The sequence below is a fragment of the Natator depressus genome, chromosome 2 (assembly GCF_965152275.1).
Source record: "Natator depressus isolate rNatDep1 chromosome 2, rNatDep2.hap1, whole genome shotgun sequence".
NCBI lineage: Eukaryota > Metazoa > Chordata > Testudines > Cheloniidae > Natator > Natator depressus.
Genome location: NC_134235.1, coordinates 200,480,135 through 200,500,935, shown reverse-complemented (window position 1 = coordinate 200,500,935; position 20,801 = coordinate 200,480,135). Strand labels below are relative to the sequence as shown.

The 20,801-nt window shown below is 41.8% G+C and overlaps 1 protein-coding gene across 2 annotated transcripts in view; it reads left to right on the top strand.

The window, feature by feature from the left end:
* The window catches only part of CHN2 (chimerin 2), a 195,018-nt gene that overhangs the window by 55,581 nt on the left and 118,636 nt on the right, over nucleotides 1-20,801 (top strand). For both annotated transcript variants that reach the window (XM_074945724.1, XM_074945723.1), the window contains exon 2: nucleotides 20,151-20,189. In XM_074945724.1, the coding sequence (XP_074801825.1) occupies nucleotides 20,151-20,189 (39 nt within the window). The remainder of the gene's footprint in view (nucleotides 1-20,150; nucleotides 20,190-20,801) is intronic.

The window sequence follows — 20,801 nt, the reverse complement described above, 5'->3', positions numbered from 1 at the left end:
TGTGGCAGGGAAGGATCAGACAGTGGCATGTTGCAGCTTACAACAGGCTCTAGTTTCTGTTACGAAATACTTGAATACAAATAATATTATTGTTCTGTAGCGCCCCCTCTCCACCTGGTTACCTCCTTTAATGCCAATCCACTTACAGGTTTTGATGAACAGGTCTGGGTTCTTTTGGATTCCGCCACCCACTCAGCGGGGTGTATCTTCTTTCTTTTTTTCCTGTGAAATTATTTGGCGGTGCCTCCACCCCCCTCGCTCCTTCCTGGCAGGGTCACCAGGGCAGCTTGGGCGGAAAATTCTAACTACGGAGTAATCCCAATTTACTTGCCAGATAGTTAGAGACTTCCAAGAAATAACACAAGCACATAAAAATATATTCAACACAATAATTATATTAAACAGGAGACAAATACAACATAACAGGGTAAAACACAATTTTTAGGGTCACCGGTGCCCACACTGCAAATACCCGTGACTCAATGTAGCAAATGTAAAATTAGGGTCCCGTTGGTACGTGTACTTTGCTGGGGCCCTTGATGACCTATAACCACAAAATTCTTCTCTGCAGTGGTTTAGCAGTGTGGCTGACTGGGTTCAGTACAGCCCAAAGGACTCACAAGTGGGAGAAGGTAGTAAATCCATCCACAGGTGTAATATGCAGCAGGTTATAAAATCCTCAAACCCTTACTCCCTGGCTTGAGGACACAGTTCAGGGAGTAAGGGGTCCCCAGAACAAATTCCCTGACTAACTAACTAAACGATGGTGCACTCACAAACTCCATGAATGATCCTCAGGTTCGAAGATGACTCTGGACTCCTCAGTCACTGCAGAAGGGCTGCTCTCTGCTGGCAGGGATCCTCCTCAGGCAGGAATCAGGCTGCGTCGGGGCTTACAGTTGTTAAATACAAGGTCTTGCAAAGAACAACACACTTGATCACCAACCCTGAGATCCTTGAGAGGAGTGTGGGAACCTGCTCATATTGATGCCAATGGAGTATGGCAATTTACACAAGCTGAGGATCTGTCTCACCCACCTCCCCAAGTTGAAATAATGAACCAAACTTCTAATGTGATTGGGGTCTAGTTCAGTAGCAAGTTACTCATTTTGCATACCCAAGAAATGGCAGTTTAATGCTAGTTACATTTTACCACTTACTCTCATTTACATCCAATTTCTGACTAATTTACATCCAGTATCTAACTTACAGCATCATTAAATCATCAGTGAGAATTTGAGTCAGACTTTGGACAGAGGTAAGTAAAATCAGTGATCAAATTAATGAGACAAATTCAGAGCTGCTTGAGCATGGAGCTGCAGAATCTGTACTGGTGGTAGGAGGAAGAAAGTGTGGCATGCTGGCTGGGCGGATATGTACAAGAGCAGAAGCTGGTGTGAGAACATTTATACCAAGAGTGATATCACTGACTTCCAGGGATGCAGCAAAGGGTGTGGCTTCATGGAAATGTTCAATGGTTGGGACACAGCCAGGTAGGTCACATTCAGAGCTAGTACAAAAAGACAGCTATTACACAAAGGCTGCTGAAACTTAGGTCTGGCTATTTTTACAGGAGTCTAATAAGTGCAAAGATCTCATTCATAACAGACATTGAACACCATTGATTCTGAATCAATCATCTATTGTTACAAAACCAGTGGGGGATTTTTTAAAAGGCAAGTGAGCAAGTGGTGTTGGATTAGTATAGTGCTCTTATTAAAATTAAAAATGGTGTTCTCTACTGTGTCAGGGTCAGGCTAGATGGCTACAGGAGAGTGTTAGAAGGCAGATATATTAGTCCCAGATTAGGCAGGTCCATTTTCCCTGGGTAAGGTAACAGAGGCAGTTGCAGAACAAGAAGGAACTTGCTGGAACAAATTCAGGCAGGCAGGCTAATTAGGACACCTGGAGCCAATTAAGAAGCTACTAGAATCAATTAGGGCAGGCTGGCTAATCAGGGCACCTGAGTTTAAAAAGGACCTCACTTCAGTTTCTGGCACGCGTGTGAGGAGCTGGGAGCAAGAGGCACTAGGAGCTGAGAGTGAGAAGGTATACTGCTGGAGGGCTGAGGAGTACAAGCATTGTCAGACACCAGGAGGAAGATCCTGTGGTGAGGATAAAGAAGGTGTTGGGAGGAGGCTATGGGGAAGTAGCCCAGGGTGTTGTAGCTGTCATGCAGCTGTTCCAGAAGGCACTCTAGACAGCTGCAGTCCACAGGGCCCTAGGTTGGAACCCTGGGTAGAGGGCGGGCCTGGGTTCCTCCCAAACTTCCCAACTCCTGATCAGACACAGGAGGAGTTGACGTGGACTGCGGGGTTCTAACAGAGGGGAAGGTCTCTGGGCTATTCCCCGACCCACATGGTGGATCAGCAGAGACTACGGGGATTGTTCTCTTTCCTTTTTCCCATGCTGGCCAGTGATGAGGTTAGCTGAGTGAATGGCAGGTTTGAGCCACTAGCAAAAGTGGCCAAACTGAGGGCTGCCGTGAATCTCTGAGGCAAGCAAATCCGCCAATAAGCGCAGGACCCACCAAGGCAGAGGAGGAACTTTGTGTCACTACATAAAATGTAGCATCCTTACCAAATGTTTCTATTGCATTAAAGGTGCCTGTAATACATTTCCTGACATGCTACCATTTGCAGCACCGACCACAGAACACCACCTCATGCTGATATTTTGCTGGTAATTTTGGAGTACACACAACCTCTGTGCCATTAACAGCAGATTGTGTTTTAAGTCTGTTTTTGTATACTGCTGTGTCATCGTACATTGCCTCTGGTGAAAACTTATGTTTCTCCTAAATTCCAGTATCTACTTACAGTACTTGTGTGGTGGCCCTCACATGTCTCATTAATCTTTTGCTTCTGAATCCGGCCCACAGATTTGGGGCCTAGTTGAGTGTGTGCGCATGGGGCGGGGGGTGTAGATAGTTCTGCTTGACAGTAAATCAATTTGTATGAGAAGTAGAAGGAAGGAGAGTGTCCCTTTTAAAAATTATCATCATTTGGGGGCGCTGAACTGAACTGTGTGCAGCCACCCAGTGGCAGCTATATACATAAATTAGCAGGCATCCGTTAGACCGATGTACTGAAACTGAGATGCCTAAGCAGCAGGACATGTGCATCTCTTTGGAAGAGCAGTAAGGTGGGTGCCTTTTTCTGGCACCCATTAAGCTATTGCAAGGAAGCTTCTTCTGGGTGTGGCAGCACCATGCAGTAGTTGCCCTTTGAATAATCCATCCTTCAATAGAAATTGGTTATCAGAAGCCCGTGAAGGTCATTTTGTTATATTTTTACTGAAGTGAGATACAGCATAAATAAGATGCCATAAATTCATTGAGGTTACTTACCCTCTGTTCTCAGAAAAAGCTGCATCTCCTCCACTTTTTCCCCCCACGTACGTAATAGCAATTTTAAAAAAATGCAATAGTAGTATTAATGATTCTTAAATTTTTATGTTTTCAGCTATTCTGTAGCTATCAGACAGTTGTATTAGCTGATTTTTCTCAATAGCTAGGCAATTGGTGTGCTGGACTGCCACTTGTTATATTAAGTTGGGTGGTGTTACTGTCACCCTTCTCTTCCTCCCACCCTTCCTTCCTTTTTTTTTTTTTATTCACTTGTCTCTTGTTATATGCTAAGCTTATAAGATCCTTGGGGCAGGGACTGTCTTTTTCTAATACACGTGTACAGCATCTAGCATGCTGGGGCCTCAGTCCCTGATTGGATTCTCTAGGTACTACCATAATACAAATGCTCAGTGCTAATATATTCCTGTGTTGCTGTCACACATGGAGTTCTAACTAACCTGACTATGCAATGAACAAATACTAGATAGACACAATTAAATATTACCACTGATATACTGATACTGACTTTCATCTAAGACACATAAGCTTTTTCAAGAGTTCTAACTATTACTTAAATTATGACAGATTGCTGTACATGCATCTTTTATGGCAGACTTGTAAAATGTTACTCGTAACTTTGTATTTGGAAGGCTGGTAAACATTCAAAAGGGCTGAAGCGTTAAAATAATCTAAACACCTAAATTAAATTGATCTAGCCCAGTGATTCTTAATCGGTGGTACACATACCCCTGGGGGTATGTAGAGGTCTTCCAGGGGGTAGCTCATCTAGATATTTGCCTAGTTCTTCGAGTGCTTGCTCATGTCCATTCCATATTAGGTGTGTATGTTCCCCACATGCACCGATGCCAGAAGTTTTTCCCTCAGCAGTATCTATAGGGGACCGGCTCTGGCATGCTCTGGAGTGGCACCCGCATGGCGCGTTATAAGGGGCACCGCCGACTCCCCCCACCCTCAGTTCCTTCTTGCTGCCAGTGATGGTGCTGGAACATCTGCTGCTTCAGCTAGCATTGATTTCTTCTCTGTTCTTGCAAACTTTGAAATCCTGTAAAATAGCTATGTATAGTTAGTCATTTTCTTAGTTACCCTTAGTAATAGTTCTCAAATTCTCTGTTAGTCCCCAACGGGACCCAGCCGAGGGTCAGAGCATGTCCCGGTCCCTAGGCTTTAAGCCCTGCAATCGCTGCAGTCTATGCCCGTCAGCGATCCACATACACAGCTGCCTCAGATGCTTAGGCAAGGAGCACATAAGTGACAAGTGCCGTATCTGCAAGTCCTTCAAACCTAGGATGAAGAAGAAGAGTGATAGCCTTCTAAGAGCGCTCCTAATGGAGTTGGCACTCACTCTGGCACTGGAACAACAGTCCGATTCCGCACTGAGCACCGTAGCCTCCATGCACAGTGCTCCTCCGGCGCCGTCCACAAGCCAGTACCGGTCTCCCTTCACAGCTCTGGTCAAGAAGCCAAAAAAGACTGTGAGGGGAAGATCTCTTACCTCCCACAAGGGAAAGGAGAGGGCACTGAGTGAGACAAGACCTGTGTCGGGCAGCTCAACATCCCCCTTGGGAAGTCAGGTCCCAGTTTAAGTCGAGCGGTGCACCAATCCCATGCCTCACCTGCGACTCCAGATAGCAGTGCAGGCACCGGCCAGCTTCAGGTGCCGTTGACGCCTAAAGCCCTTCAAGCAGCTCAGGAGATCTTGATGCTCCCAGTGCCGCCCTCACCTGCTCCTGCGGTAACCTGGTCTGGGGGGAAACCCGCGTTAAGACCTACATGTGTGTCCCTGTTCAGTGGTACCGTTCCCCATCGAGAGAGACGTCCCACCAGTGTTCGCCCACCCGCAGCCGTCCCACCTCAGGACGGGAGAGGCAGACTGAGCAGAGCCCTCTTTGGTCCCCACACCAAACAGGGGCACTGATCGAGGGACTAGAGGCGTACCTAGTGGGTAGTTTGGCGGAGACCCTCTGAGGCACATGTCACCTGGCAAGAACTTTGGGACCAGCTCCGACCATCTTCAAAGGCTTGGTACCAATCCCGGTACTGATCAGGTACCAGAGACCGCCCATCGCTGGGCCGTCATCACCCGTATCCAAAAGGAACGTCGCCATACTCAGGACGATCCTCCCGGCAGCCGGCTCATAGTAGCTCCTGGTCCTGCTCGGATGTAAGGTTTATTTGTCTTCCAGCCTTCAGTTGAGAGTGACCAACCACCAAGCCCTCCAGGACTTCAATGTGTGGCAAGCCATGGCCAAGTTCGAAGGGTGGCTCCCTGAGGCTTCCAAGAAGGAGTTCCAGTCGATCCTCAATGAGGACATGAGCACAGCCAGGGTGGGCCTCCAGGCAGCATCTAATGCCGTGGACGCTGCTGCCTGCACCAGGGCTTCTGCTGTCTCCATGCGGCGAGCCTCCTGGCTGCTCCTCTCTGGGTTGTCCACTGAGGCTCAGCAGTCATTGCAGGACCTGCCCTTCGACGGCCAGGCCCTATTTGCAGAGCAAACAGACAGCAAATTGCATGGCCTCAAGGACTCCCCCACCATCCTAAAAACCCTGGTCTCTACGTCCCAGCCCCGGCGCATAAGTGGTTCAAATTGCAGCAGCTGTTGAGCCAGGGGAGTCAGCCACGGCAGGACCAACCCCATAAATGAACCAAGGGCTAAAAGCACCGCCCAAGCCACCTGCCTCCACCCTCTGCCCAGTCAGGCTCAACCCGTAATAAGCAGGGGGTCAAACGGTTGTTTTGAGGGTGCGCCCAAGGGCGACCTCCCAGACTATTTCCCAGATCCATCCTTCCCTGTGTTCTCCAGCTGCCTTTCCCTCTTCCTCCCTGCCTGGAAGGCTATAACCTCGGACCGATGGGTCCTCAGCATGGTGGAACAGGGTTATACCCTCCAGTTCCTTTCTATGCCCCCTTCACACCTGCCTTCCCTATCCCTTTTCAGGGACCCCTCTCACAAGAGTCCTCGCGCAGAAGGTAAAGGGCTTACTACAGCTGGGTGCGATGGAAGAAGTTCCTCTCAAGTACAGGAACAAGAGGTTCTATTCCCGGTACTTTTTAATCCCAAAGGCCAAGGGCAGTCTATGGCCCGTCCTGGACCTGCGAGACCTCAACAAGTACCTAAAGAAGTAAAGTTCTGCATGGTTTCCCTGGATCCAGGAGACTGGTATGCTGCCCTTGACTTGAAGGACGCATACTTCCACATAGCGATCTTTCAAGGACACAAATTTTTCCTCCGGTTTACAGTGGGACCCCACCACTACCAGTTTACAGTCCTCCCATTCGGCCTGGCAACAGCACCAAGGGTGTTTATCAAGTGCATGTTGGTGGTAGTGGCTTACCTCAGGCGCTGGGGTATTCAGATCTACCTGTACATCGATGACTGGCTTGTCAAGGGCAGTTCCAGGTCTCAAGTCCAGAGGGATGTCACAGTGCTTCAGGCCATGTGCCGCATTCTGGGCCTACTGGTAAGCAACAAAAAGTCGCATTCATGCCAGTGCAGAGGATAGAGTTCCATGGAGCGGTCCTCGACTTGATCTGTGCCAGGGTGTTCCTGCCACTGGAAACGTTCCACACATAGACGAACCTCATCACAGAAGTCTCCATGTTCCCTCTGACTGCAGCCAGGGTCTGTCTGTCTGTCTCCTGGGTCACATGGCAGCATGAACTTACATGGTCTGCCATGCCAGGCTCCGGATGCAGCCCCTGCAACAATGTCTGTGGATGGTCTATTACCAGTCCCGGGACCCCCTGGAAAAGATTGTTACCATTCCTAGGCTATGCTTACCTTGCTGCGATGGTGGACCGACTGCAGGACAATTCTGGAAGGGGTTCCGTTCGATAACCCCCCCTCACTGCATCAAGCTGGTGTTGCACGTCTTGGACCTCGGCTTGGGTGCACATCTTGGCAACCACCAGACACAGAATGTGGTCCCCAGAGGAGGCAAAGTTGCACATAAACGTCAAAGAGCTCCAAGCAGTCCGGCTGGCGTGCGGTGTCTTCCTGCCCCACCTGTCGGGCAAGGTGGTACAAGTCCTGACGGACAACACAGCCTTGATGTTCTACATCAACAGGCAAGGGGGAGCACACTCGTTGACTCTCTGTCAAGAGGCACTCCATCTATGGGACTTTGGCATCAGCCACGAAATCCACCTGGAAGCTTGTCACCTTCCCGGTGTGAAGAGTACGTTGGCGGACCAGCTCAGCAGGGACTTCTCCTCTCACCACGAGTGGTTCCTCCATCCAGGGTAGCCTGCATGATCTTCCAAAGGTGGGGAACTCCCCAAGCGGACCTATTTGCTACCAGGCAGAACAGGAACTGCCACCGGTTTTGCTCTTGGCAAGGTCTGAGCAATGGCTCCCTCTCTGATGCTTTCCTCACGTTGTGGTCAGGGAGCCTGATGTACGTGTTCCCTCCAATTCCACTCATCGGCAGGGTCCTGGCAAAGATCAAGAGAGACAAAGCTCAGGTTGTCATGATTGCCCTGGCATGGCCTCACCAACATTGGTTCGGCACGCTCATGAGCTTGTCCCTGGCCCATACCCAACCTCCCGGACCTGCTGTCACAGGACCATGGTCGGCCCCTACACTCCAACCTTGACTCCCTCCACCTCTCAGCATGGAAGCTGCGTGGTTGAACCCCGAGGAACAGACCTGTTCAGAAGGAGTCCTGGGGAGTAGGAAGCCCTCAACCAGACTGATTTACCTGGCCACATGGGCGAGGTTTTCCCACTGGGCATCCAAGCATGGCATCTCTCCCAGATTCCATAATGTATTTAATTTGTCTTCGTAATCAATTGACTTTAAACTAAACTGTTTTGGTAGGATGAGTCACAGGGTCTGCTGGAATTTGTAGCTTATATGCCTATCTTTTTTTAAAAAAAACAAAACAAAACACATCTCACAGGAAGAGGGTATTTTTCTTGCTGTTAACTAAACTAAGCTTATGATCAAAAATCTGATAGATAACCTTTTTAAATACTTACTTGGCAGTCTTTTGAGTATATGTTCAGAATGTACAAGTTTCTTTTGAGAAACAACTTTTCAGTCATAGAAGTGTTTTATTCAGCGACTCACAAGGGGAAAAACAACCAAAAAACTGTTACCATGAGAAATCATAACTTCTATTTTCTTTATAAGAATAAACAATTACTCTCTAACTCATTATAAAAAAGCAAAATCCAGTTGTATAGTTGAGGACCTTACTTTGAGTCCACTTTATTTAAATGTAGTCATCTACCACAGAGAATCTCTATGCATTCTAAAATAGCTAAATGCGTTATATACTTGGCCTAGATGCACCTTTTTATACTTGCAAAACAGGGAACTAGGATGTTAAACTGACTTCACACTGCATTTACATATTCATAATGGCCAGATTCTGCCCTCACTTGCTCTCATGCATGCTACTGAAGGCAATAGTATTACATAGGTACAACTGAGGATCGAATTCAATCCTCTGAGTCAAATTTTGGATATACTTTGGTTTGAAGTATAGTGTTATATCATGCGGGTACAGAAACATTGTTCAGGCATCTCCCTTTGTTATAAGAAAACAGTCTAAATGAACGAATAGAGTCATTTCTGACTTTGAATTCTGTGGATGATGAGCACCTTCAGTTATCATTGAGTAAATGGGATTTGAAGGTTCTCAAGACCTTGCAGGATTTGTCCGTAATGACTTTGAAATACATTGTGTCATTGCTGATACAGATGAGAGTTGATCTGAAGCATTTTCTCAAGGTGACATAAGTTAATTTTCACTGTGAAATTTTAGGCACGTAACTCCCATTAAACCAGTTAACATTTTGGGTAGCGCTTTGACAATGAGCTCTCTATAGCAAGTGACTAAAACAAGAATGAATGGTGTTACAGTTCAGGGCAACTGCATCTGTATTTCCCCCTCTATGGTCCAGCAAGGGCACCCAAACTAGGGTCCCAGCTCCTCAGCTGTCATCTCTCTCAGGCAGAGACCCATGTCTCTCTCCCTTTTGACCAGGGTTTCTCCAGGATGAACAGTTCCCTGTCTACACTTTATTTCCCAAAATCCTTCTGTCCTCAGAGATGTGAGGCAAGGTAATTGCCAACAGTTATAAGTTACCACACATCTCTTTCTAAGCGAACACTTCTTTTCCTAAGGTGAAAACATATTAAAACAATAAAACAATCTAAATTCATGCTAATAAGCTTAGCAGAGATCATCCCTGAAGTCCAGCGAGGGCTCTGATTGGTTATAGTCCTTCCTACCCTTCCCTAGGATTGGGTCCCCCCTTTGACCAGAGGTCCTGTCCAATTGCTGGATCAGAAAGCAGGCCCTGAGTCCATTTTAATTCCGGCTATTTAACCAAAAATCATTCTGGAGAATTCAGTTTGAATCTGTATATCCAAGTTTCTCTCCAGCTGGTGGTAGCTCTCTGGAGGTGTTACAATTTGAGTGCATTTGCTTAACCACCCCGCCACTTTTCTTAGAACCTGGAGGGCTCCCTTCCCCGTGGAAATACATACAGTCTCTCAATAGTACATAAATACTTGCATTTTTAATATAATGAATTCCTAAAGTACTTAAACTTTTTTCAATAAAATTTAACTTACTTCAGTAAGGTTGGTCAAGGATATTGTCATATCTGTCACAGATGGTTGTGAAAAATATGAGAATATTGGTTCCTTTCAACTACACTTTCAGAAAACATTAAATAAGTGTATTCCAAAAATGCTTCTGTTCAGTTCAGATGGCATATTGCTACATTATGATACTATAAGATCTCTTTAGCAGTAATAAAAGTGCTGTTCAGTTGTAAAAGGTTTCTGAAAGAACTACAGACTTTCATAAGGCAATTAAAATTACTGCTGAGTAAGGAAATTATGGGATAAACTGTTTTTTCCAAAAGGAATTGATGTGTAATGCTGTTCTAACAATTTTCCAATATATTAGTAGTTTGATTGCTATGGTATGGAATGGTATGGTATGGAAGAATGTGTATTCATATTAATGTTTTTATGACATATGTTTATATTGACCAGGATCTTATTATTGGGTTTAGGTTTAACAACAGGATTCAGAAATTTTACAGGTACTATACCAGGGGTGGGCAAACTACAGCCCGTGAGCTGGATCCGGCCTGTCAGGGCTTTGGATCCAGCCCGCGGGATTGCCAGCCCCATGGTGCCGTGGGGCTAAGGCAGGCTTCCTGCCTGCCCTGGCCCCGTGCCGCCCCTGGAAGCGGCCAGCACCACATCCCTGCAGCCCCTGGGGGAGAAGGGGGACAGAGGGCTCCATGCGCTGCCCTCACCTGCAGGCACCACCCCCTGCAGCTCCCGTTGGCCGGGAACAGGGAGGCACGGCCAATGGGAGCAGGGCGTGGGGGAGGTAGCCACAGATGAGGGCAGCGCGTGGAGCCCTCTGCTCTCCCTCCCCCAGGGGGCACAGGGACATGGTGCCAGCTGCTTCTGGGAGCAGCGCGGGGCCAGGGCAGGCAGGGAGCCTGCCTTAGCCCCACTGTGCGCTGCTGCCACCCTGGAGCCACTCAAGGTAAGCATCCCTCCTGCACCTCAACCCCCTTCCCTGAGCCCCCTGCTCCTCACATCCCTCCTGCTCCCCAACCCCTTGCCCTGAGTCTCTTCCTGCACACTGCACCCACACCCTGAACTCCCTCCCGCACCCAAGCCCCTGCCCCAGCCCTACATTCATGGCCCTGCATGCAATTTCCCCACCCAGATGTGGCCCTTGGGTCAAAAAGTTTGCCCACCCCTGTACTATAGGAAGACTTGTAAAATCTTCATTTCCATCTAAGAAAGTATGAAGCACGGCTCAGCTTCAGTGATAGCTGATAATGATCAATCAAATACAAACATTAACTCCACATCAGCTAATAATTAATTTAATTGGCTATCAACTTGATTGATGCACTTATACAAAATTGTACATAAAGAAGAAGAATTCCATTTTAATAAAATAAAAAGGTAAAGTGTGCAGAAAGGTATTGCTAATTTAAGATTCATGAGAATTCATCTCATTTTAATAAGTTATGAGAGCACCTGCTATAGCTTTTCTCTTCCTAACTATTACAGGCTACAGAGTAGCAGCCGTGTTAGTCTGTATTCGCAAAAAGAAAAGGAGGACTTGTGGCACCTTAGAGACTAACAAATTTATTTGAGCATAAGCTTTTGTGAGTGATGAAGTGAGCTGTAGCTCACGAAAGCTTATGCTCAAATAAATTTGTTAGTCTCTAAGGTGCCACAAGTATTCCTTTTCTTATTACAGGCTAGTTTACAGAAGCAATTTCAATCAAAAATTACAAGATATTCCCATGCAAAAGAAAGTCAAAGGAGGATTTCCTTCTGTCAGCCTTAACTTTTTTTGTTTTTAAATCCATTAACTGTGAGGAGTGTGGGGGATTGTACCTTTCATCTCTGAAGACCTAGGTTTGAATCCTGATTAAGCCCCCCAGTTCAAAAAGGTACTTCAGCATGTGAGTAATCTCATTGAGATCAGTTGTTTTTGCCAAGTACAGTATATTTTGTGATCGTTGCAAATTGAGTGAACAGACAGTTAAGCAAATTCACTAATTCATAATGGGTTTCCCAGTCTGTGTGAATTAGCAGATTTCTGCTGTATTCTGATTACCCTAAATCTGCAGTGCAGGCTTTTAAAAATATTTGTGTGTGCACATCTATAAAATGGTAAATGGATGGGTGGGTAGGAGAGAGTGTAAGGTTCATAATCTTTGAAAAGCTGTTGGCGAGCTTACACAATCCAATTACAGGAATAGGAGGACCCCATCATTTACCCTTGAATAGTAAGAAGAAAGAATGCGCCCTTGGTGTGAGAGCTGATAAAAATGACACATGGCAGACATAACAGAGTCACCAAAAGCAATGATTTGGATTTTGCTAAAGGTTAATAACTTTTCAGGGAATGTATTGGCTCCTTTGAGTCAGATAAATGGGCACTGTGTCAATTTATGAGTGCGTTTCTGGAACAGGAAATATGCTGACACTATTTCAACAGAAACATGTATAATTGCAATATTTCACCCTGACCATTGTGAATATTTGTTGGCATTATTGCAGTTATTTCAGTCACAAGTTTTTCAAACAGTACATAGAATATTTTTATAATTTGCCTTAGCATGACAGTAATTCTGTATACTGAATAGTATGAGTAGAACTTTCAAAAGCTCCTAAGTCACTTAGGATTTTAAATTCTATGAAGATCAATGAGACACAGGCTCCTTAGTGCCTTCAACACTTCTGAAAATGTTACCCTCTGTTCTTTCTTTCTATCCATCCATTGAGGCTTTTATAAAGTCCCTCTCACCATTAAATTCTCAGTGTTGTCTTTGACACTTATACACTGAAAGTTCAACAGTTCTCCATAAACTTTATCATTTATGCAGAAAAGCAAGTAAGATTTTTAAAAAGTAAAGAAAATATTTCTCTCTTGAAAACATTTTTACAGTCAGGTGGATATGATCATTTGAACAAACAATGAGTGCACTGACACTTCAGTAAACAGATAATCTTGCAAATCTTTTTCTGTCACAGTAGGGCCTTGTTGCCTTTCCTTCTAGTAGGTTTGTACCATTGTTACTTATTTTACTATTCAGACATTGACAGCATTTTGCTATTTGGTGCTTGGTAATTTTTATTGTTGTTGCATTTAATTCAATCACAAAATCCGTATTTTTAATCTGTTTTTTTGTGAAATACATCTGATCACTTCAGATTAAATTCCCTGTAGAACTGGTTAGCAGTGTTTTATGTAAGCGAAAATACTTTTACTTTTTAAATCTGAAGCAGAAGGATGACAAAGTGAATGAGAAGGGAAAATCTAGAAAGACTGTACTTAGTAGAATGAGCCAATAAGCGTGATATATACAACAATATAATGCCAAGTTTATGGTAGGCTTAAAAGCAAAAGATACTAAATAGCTGTCATTTTATATTGTTCTTATTAAAAGCTTATCGTTTCAGCATAATTACTGTGCAGAATGGAACTCCACCCCTTTTGCTAGCATTTTTGACACTTTAAATTATACATTATTGCTGATTTAAAAAAAAAAAAAAAAAAAAAGCACAGTAGGAAACATCTAAAGTCAGAAGGAACATGCTAATTTTTAAACTGTGCTGTAAGTAAACAGATTTGGCACTTCTTGTTTGGTACGTTATGCTGGAGGTCAAATTCTCTAATAGCCCAAAATATAAGTTAAAGCATGTTCTCATAACTTAATTTTTAAAAAATGGCTGTTTTCTGATGAAAATGAAAGTTTTCCAATAAATCTCACAACTGCTGGTTTCTGCATGGGCATCTCTATGTTCTGCATGAAACATTAAACAGTGTCTGTGACACATTGAAATCTTTCAACAGCTCAATTGCTAATTATTAACTATGGGGGGAGTTCATTTTGCTCTTCACAACAGTCTGATTTAAGAATTCAGTGAGACTCTCATATGATTGTGTGGTTTATTCATTATTTAAAGAAAAGAACTGCCTTTCTTAAAATGCAAGTCAAATAGGATTATAACAGCTGCTTTAATATAAGTAAAATAACCCCACAAATGATAAAGCAAAATCTGAAAATATTACATATTTAAAATAGTTTCCAACATTACTGAAACTGGTGCAGTGATATGGTGAACTGAGATAGTTTTGTGTGTGTATACAATTTGCCAGAGGCTCTAAAACAAACAAAGGTATAATAAGCACTCACCACCTTCTGTACTCTCATTAGGAATTTAGATAAGAAGTGAAAAATGAACATTTTGTTGTTGGTAAGTAGTAAGTACACAGTGGAAAACAAATAATGCAATGATGGCTTACGTGTTGGAAAAATTTATGCAGCTGTCTCCTCTTCACTCCCCAGCCCCCTCCAGTCATTTGTATATTATAATTGCAATTACTTTAAAAAAATGTCAATAAATAGTGTTGTTTAATCTCACTATTCTGAAAGACAGCCTTTTAGTTAGCAGTTGCATGACAAGGTAGATATATATTTAATGTGAAGAACATTGTAAACAAGAAACCATGAGTTTAATCTTCATCCTCATTTTGAATAACACATTTTTTAAAGAAAACCCCCCAGATTAAATAATACACTGTTATTAGTAGAACTGTATAAAATCTATCATTCATTCACAGGAAATTTATATTCAAAAGCTGAATCTTTGAGATTGAACAAAAAATTTTTAGCCCTGGTTCAGAAGACAACAGTAAAAAACAAAAAATGGTAACCAAGAGACTGAAGGAGTGGATTGTGTGGGTTGTTAGAACTGCACACTAGCCCCAGTTATTGACCCAGTGACTCCTAATGGCCTCTTTCTTACCATTGCCCACATGTCACTGTGGTTCTCAAATTTGTCAGAAAAAGAGGAGGACTGAAGTTGGAGCACTGATGGCAGAAAATTCAGGTTTAGGCAGACAGAAGTACAAAGATTTTCTATAAGCCTGCATTGAAGCCATGGCAAAGACAAAAAGATCCTTTTCCTCCTCTTCCATAGTAGCTGCCAAAACATGGCCAACAAGCTATTCAGGGTGACAAAACCTTGATCAGACAGATTGCCCGTATTCCACAACAGAGCCCAGCCCTACTTGCTGGGGAAAACTAAGATTTCAGAGTACCCAGGTTTGGACACTGCACAGAGCCACTGTTAGTTGGAATATAGAAAGAACGATATTACTATGCCATTTATATATTTGTGAGAATGATACTGTCACTATCATTTAGACAATATTGTCAGTTTTTAAGCAATCCTATTGACAGGACCTCTGGATAGAAATTAGATAGATTGTAGAACTATTTTGAAGTGGAACTGAAATAGTTAGTGGATTTCTCTTCAAAGCTAAGAGGCCAGTGCACTAGAGAGTAAATCCTGATTCTATGATGATAATCAGTAGTAGTAACTGTAGAATTTAATTTTGATCCATTACCAGAAGCACTGATTTTAAACTGTCAATATCAAACTATTTGGAGGAAGTACACTGAATTCTTTTCAATACTCCTGACAAGCTGCAATGGCAAGACATCTTTAAGTAAGAAATGCTTTCACTCACTACATGTCATATATGGATCTTAGCAGTTAGAGCTCTTTTCCAATGGGTCATCAATCCTAAAGTTTAAAACAATCAAGAGTATAGCTTGATTTCCATTGGATTAGATGTACTTTGACTACACAGTGCTCGGTATTTAAACTCCCGTACACCAAAATTGAAGAGCAATAAAAAAAAGCTGATGGACTTTTTTCTGAGTCTTGACAATTGATCACCATCTTTGTGAACTGCAGTAATTGATTCAGACTAAATCTAGATTAAAATAACCCTCAAATTTTCTTCTTCAACCACATTCCAATGAATAATAGGTGATGTCTTTGATGGCATAATAAAAATCTGGTCCATGCATGGAAAAAAATGAGACTTGAAGTCCATGCGTTATAGCACATACACAGTTGTGTGTCTTGCATAATTACTACAGTTGCAATAAAATAATTATTTAGGTCTATAATTTGTAGGGGTGGTGGTTGCTGCGCAAATAGAATTTGAATATGGACCTCAAGTCTTGTTTTTCACAGGTTGTCCCTCATTTACCAAACATCATTTTTTAAGATGTTGGCCCTTTTGTCTTTATTTTTCTTTAATTTACAAAAAAAAAACCTTGTTACATGGATCTTGTATCTTAAAGCTGTCTAAAACCTTTCATACTCTTTCACTGTAAGCTTCATATTTATTCAACTGCTATTCTTCTCCTTCAGCCTTACATGAAAATATCTTTCTTAAGCAGTTTTTTATTCTATTTCTTCTTTGTGAAGACTAATCTGCTGTTCCTCATTCCCATTTTCCAGTTTTACAGTATCATTTTTATTTGACCAATTTTCTCCACTATTTTTTCTGCCTTATATGACTGAACTACTGTATATTGAGAATCCTTTGATTTGTTGAAATATTTTCTGAAGTCAGCATTCAGCATTTCTTTTGTTCTCTCTATTATCCATTTAACTAGTTCTAGATAGTTTTTTAGTTATAATCAATATTTGTCTTCCAAATTGGTTGTATTTCAAAGCCTTTGATAAACAATATTATTGTTAGAATTCTTTATGTGAGTATCTGTTGCCATTTCTAGTCTTTCCAGCTCTTTTTATTAAATTTATGTTCCCCCTTCTGTAGTACATTCCCAGTATAATAAAGAATTCAAATAAAATCCTCTGGACATTTTTTAGTCTTTCAAAGTCAGCTTTTCTAAACTCCAAAATGTTTGTTAGAGTTGACCCTCTGACATTTTGTGATTGTTTCACATTTCACTGGTTTTTAAGTGATGTCTAGTGTCAGCCTTATTTGTAACACAGTACTTGGCTCATTTTCTGAAATTAGGTCCCAAATACTTATTGAAAGTGTGGGTCATTCAATAAAACAGCAATAGAAAACAAGCATTTACTACCTCTAGGAATATGTCAGCACATTTATTTTTGCATATTATTATTATTATCCAATCAGCACCTAATTACTGTGATCAAAGCTAATGTTAATAGGCCCTCACCTTCCTTCAACTTGGGCACTATTTAAAAAAATGACATGAAACCTGGACTCAGTGGTCTCTCTTCAAACCACCTGCATCTATAAAAAATAGACAGAAACAAAGAATATTAAATTGTCATAAAGTAACTGAGGGGATCACCCAAAATCTGATAGACAATCTCAGTATTCCAGTGATCCAAACCAGGTTTCACCTGCTGGTGAAAACTGAAGAACAACCCAGGTTATTTCACTTCACATATGAAATAAGAGGGGGGAAAATCTGCAATATGTAAGGTCTTACATTTCAAAATTTGATTATCTCTTGGCTTGCTTACTGTTTGTGGAGAATGGATATGACCAGTTTTCTATTCTGCTAAATAGAGGCAAAAATGATGTAGCTAATGGTATGAGTAGCATCGATGGGACCAGGAAACCAAAAAGGAGTGGATTACAATAATCTAGCTTGCAAGTGATGATGGGAATTGTATGACTACAGTTAGGTACATGGGGGGGACACTTTCCAAGTAATTCAGAGATAGCAATAGATACCCTGAGCCATGTTGAGAGCAGCCTTGCATGATACCTGCATTCTGCACCTGTCCCGTTAGTAGCGGATTCACCCCCTATTAATGGGACAACAGATTCTACCTGTGAGTTCCATTACATGTATCCCTGAGCCAGAAACAGGCACATTGTCGCTCTGGATTGACTTTAAACCAGATGTCCATCACTTCCACAAAGACCTATGCCATGAAATATCATCCATCATGGTTTGACAGTAAATAACACTGATAGTATTTACACTGTGTGAATGGTAGGCATCATTATATGAGTCATGTATACTATATGATAAACACCTGGAGGAGCAGGATGGAACTCTGCAGTGTCATGCATTAGAGTCTCTTAGTAAAGGGACGTAGGTGCCCCTCACCACTTGCTGAGAGCTCCCACTCGGGAACATTTTCATCCACTGAGGAGTGAATCTATCCCCCTCCCCTCAGCGCCAACAGCCTGACAGATCTGACATAATCAGCAAGTGAGAAGATTGTCCTTTACATTGACTAATGTTATCTCCATACCACAAGTCTGTTTGAAACTAGACTGTACCGTGTCAAGCAGTTTATAAACATTTACCTGATTCACTTTGCTTTTTCTGCTGCTACAGCTAACATTCATCTGTAAGCAGAGGTGATGGAACAATTTGTATTGGGGGGAGGGGGGGTTGAGTGCTGAAAGAAATACTGTAAACTCTGTATATAATGGAAACCACTTCAAGCCCTGGGGTGCTGCCACACCCCCATCACCCCTAGTTCTAGTACCTGTGTCTTTCCATCTGTCCAAACTGTGTGTACTTTCTCACCCAACAATTCATAGGCTTTCTTTTTCCCAGATCAATATCATAGATAAACCAATAATTGCTACCTTAATGGTTAAAGAGGTTAATGGAAAATATTTCTCAATTAGTAAAGCAGATTTTGTTCTGGAAAATGCAGAAAAGTTTTAGGAAGCAAGCCATGGAAGTGGATATAAACTCAGTAATAAAATGCGTGGGGCCAGATCCTCGGCTATATTGTATGTCAGATTTTGTTTCTCCACTGACCCTGTGTATGCAAAGACCAGAGAAAAGAATAAAGTTTTTGACAAAGTGTTGTATGTGATTCATGTTATTAAGTTGCATTGTGTTGAACAATATGTGAAGAACCAGTTATACAGAAGACTTGGAAAAAGAATGTATTTATAAGTGTAATCTCATAGGGAAAAATGAGTGTTTTTCTATACTTGCAAGTTTAAATAAATCTCACTGTTTTCATATTAATGTCCTCACATAATATAAAAAATAATTACCAATTATAATGAAGTAGAAAGCTAGTTACCCTCGCATTGCTCTAATATATGCGCCTCTTTTGATTTGAAAGCCCTTTAAGTTTGGCAGTGTTATCTACAACAGATGAAGTGGATTTATTTGAAATTCAAGTCTAGTGGACTTCATGAGCAATATATCTGCAAATTGTTGCAGGTTATTTATTATCCCAGGCAATAACTGTGATAATTGCTAGGTTTTCTCTTTTTTTAAAAAACAAAGTAGTTAAAAGTGGCATACTGTAGTTAATCATTAACATTGCCAGTAAACAAATTTTTTCATGGAGGTATATAAAATGTGTGTGTTAAAATGTAATTTAATTACATTAGCATAACTCGAGTGGGAGTTTAGTAAATATCAAATACTTTAATTAGCTTGCATCTTTTTATTTGGAAGATTAATGACGCCGCTACATGACTGTTTACAGTGTTTAACAATATGACAGTTTTGTGCCAAACTAGTGTACATGACCCCTTTAGAAGTAGCTGTATATTTAACTGTTAGTATTCAAGCTGGATAGGTTGTTGACAGTGGGGTACTTTGGGATCTCTGGATATTAAAGCATGAACCTTTAAAACATGAGCTAAAATACACAAGTCTGTTAGCCCAGGGTGTAGCAGGCTTGCCCAGTCAGTATGACACTCTGTCCTCTGCTGTTGGTGGCTGGGATATTTATATGAGCCTACTACAGCCTTTAGTTCAAGTAGTAAAGGCTCATGCTTTTAGATCTTGAAGTCTAAGGTTCAATTCGCACTTCCAACAACTTTCCTGGGGGCATCATGTAATGCTTTTGGTAACACAGAACATCAGCTTTTTGTCTCTTGTGTTGGTCTGTTCTTTGCATCAATGGATAATAATTTTAGTCTTTTATATTCAGTTGCAGTTTTTCTACTGTACATTTTTTTATTGCTGATGCAGTTTCTGGAAAATTTGTAAATCACATTTGATTAAATGTAAGAAAATTAATTGAATCATCCATGTTGGAATCATCAGATCTGAACACATCAGAGTCCAGTCTGAGTCACACACATTTATTGGCATGTTACTTACTTTAAAGCCATGATAAATAGGTTAAAAACCTGATCTGAAATCAAATTATAATTTGTTTTATTATGCCAAGCAAGTAAATACTGTTTGAACCCCCTCCCTAGCTGACCAATCAAGTTAATTACTTTAAATATATTTGTGAGAAAAGGAACTATGTGAAAATTGGTAAGAAATTGTCATATTTAAATAATTTGTAAAAATGGTATTGAGTCCATAAGTAGTAAAAGTGATATTCTTCTCTGACATCTAGAACTGTACTGTAAATAAACATGCAGTTCTCTTGAGAAGGAAATGTGAATATTGCTGAAAAGCTGTGGTCTCTACAGTTTGACTGAGTGGCCAATTGATTTCTTCTTCTTTTTTTTAAATTCTAGATGCTGAAGAATACCAGCCTCCAATATGGAAATCCTACTGTGAGTATATCAGAAGTCAGAATAAATATCAAAATCCTCTTAAAAGACGTTTCAATGGAAGTTGTTTTCCCTCTCTTTAAAACAGTTACCTACGTCCGTTCAGCTCTTGTGAAAGTAGGTGCATTGGCAAACTGAAGTTTTCTTTTTATTTAGATAACAGATACAATATGGGTTGCAGCAATGCAAACTCCTGCACACTCCCTCATTGATGTGACGTTCTATACAGGCCATTTCTGTGGGTGATAGAGTAGTTTGATCTCTCTATCCATTCAGATTTTGTTTCGTAGCTGAGACTGCCAAAAAGGATTCCTGTTATGGCAATGAGTTCTTCACTGTGCATACTTGCCGAGCCTGAATTGACCTGAGTGAACCAAATTTTTTTATACAGGCCACAAAGCTACCTTCAGGTGATGATTGTTTTTGATCCCTAGCAATTTAATCTGGTTTTAAAATGGTGGTTTAGAAGTAAAAGCCCAATATACTATTTTCAATCTTCTTCTGGACCAATCAGTTCTCCTACTTAAATATCATTTATATGAAGTGTAATGCAGAAATACGTTGTTGTATGCTACTTTTATTCCAGTTACACTGTACTATGATGTAGCACTGAGC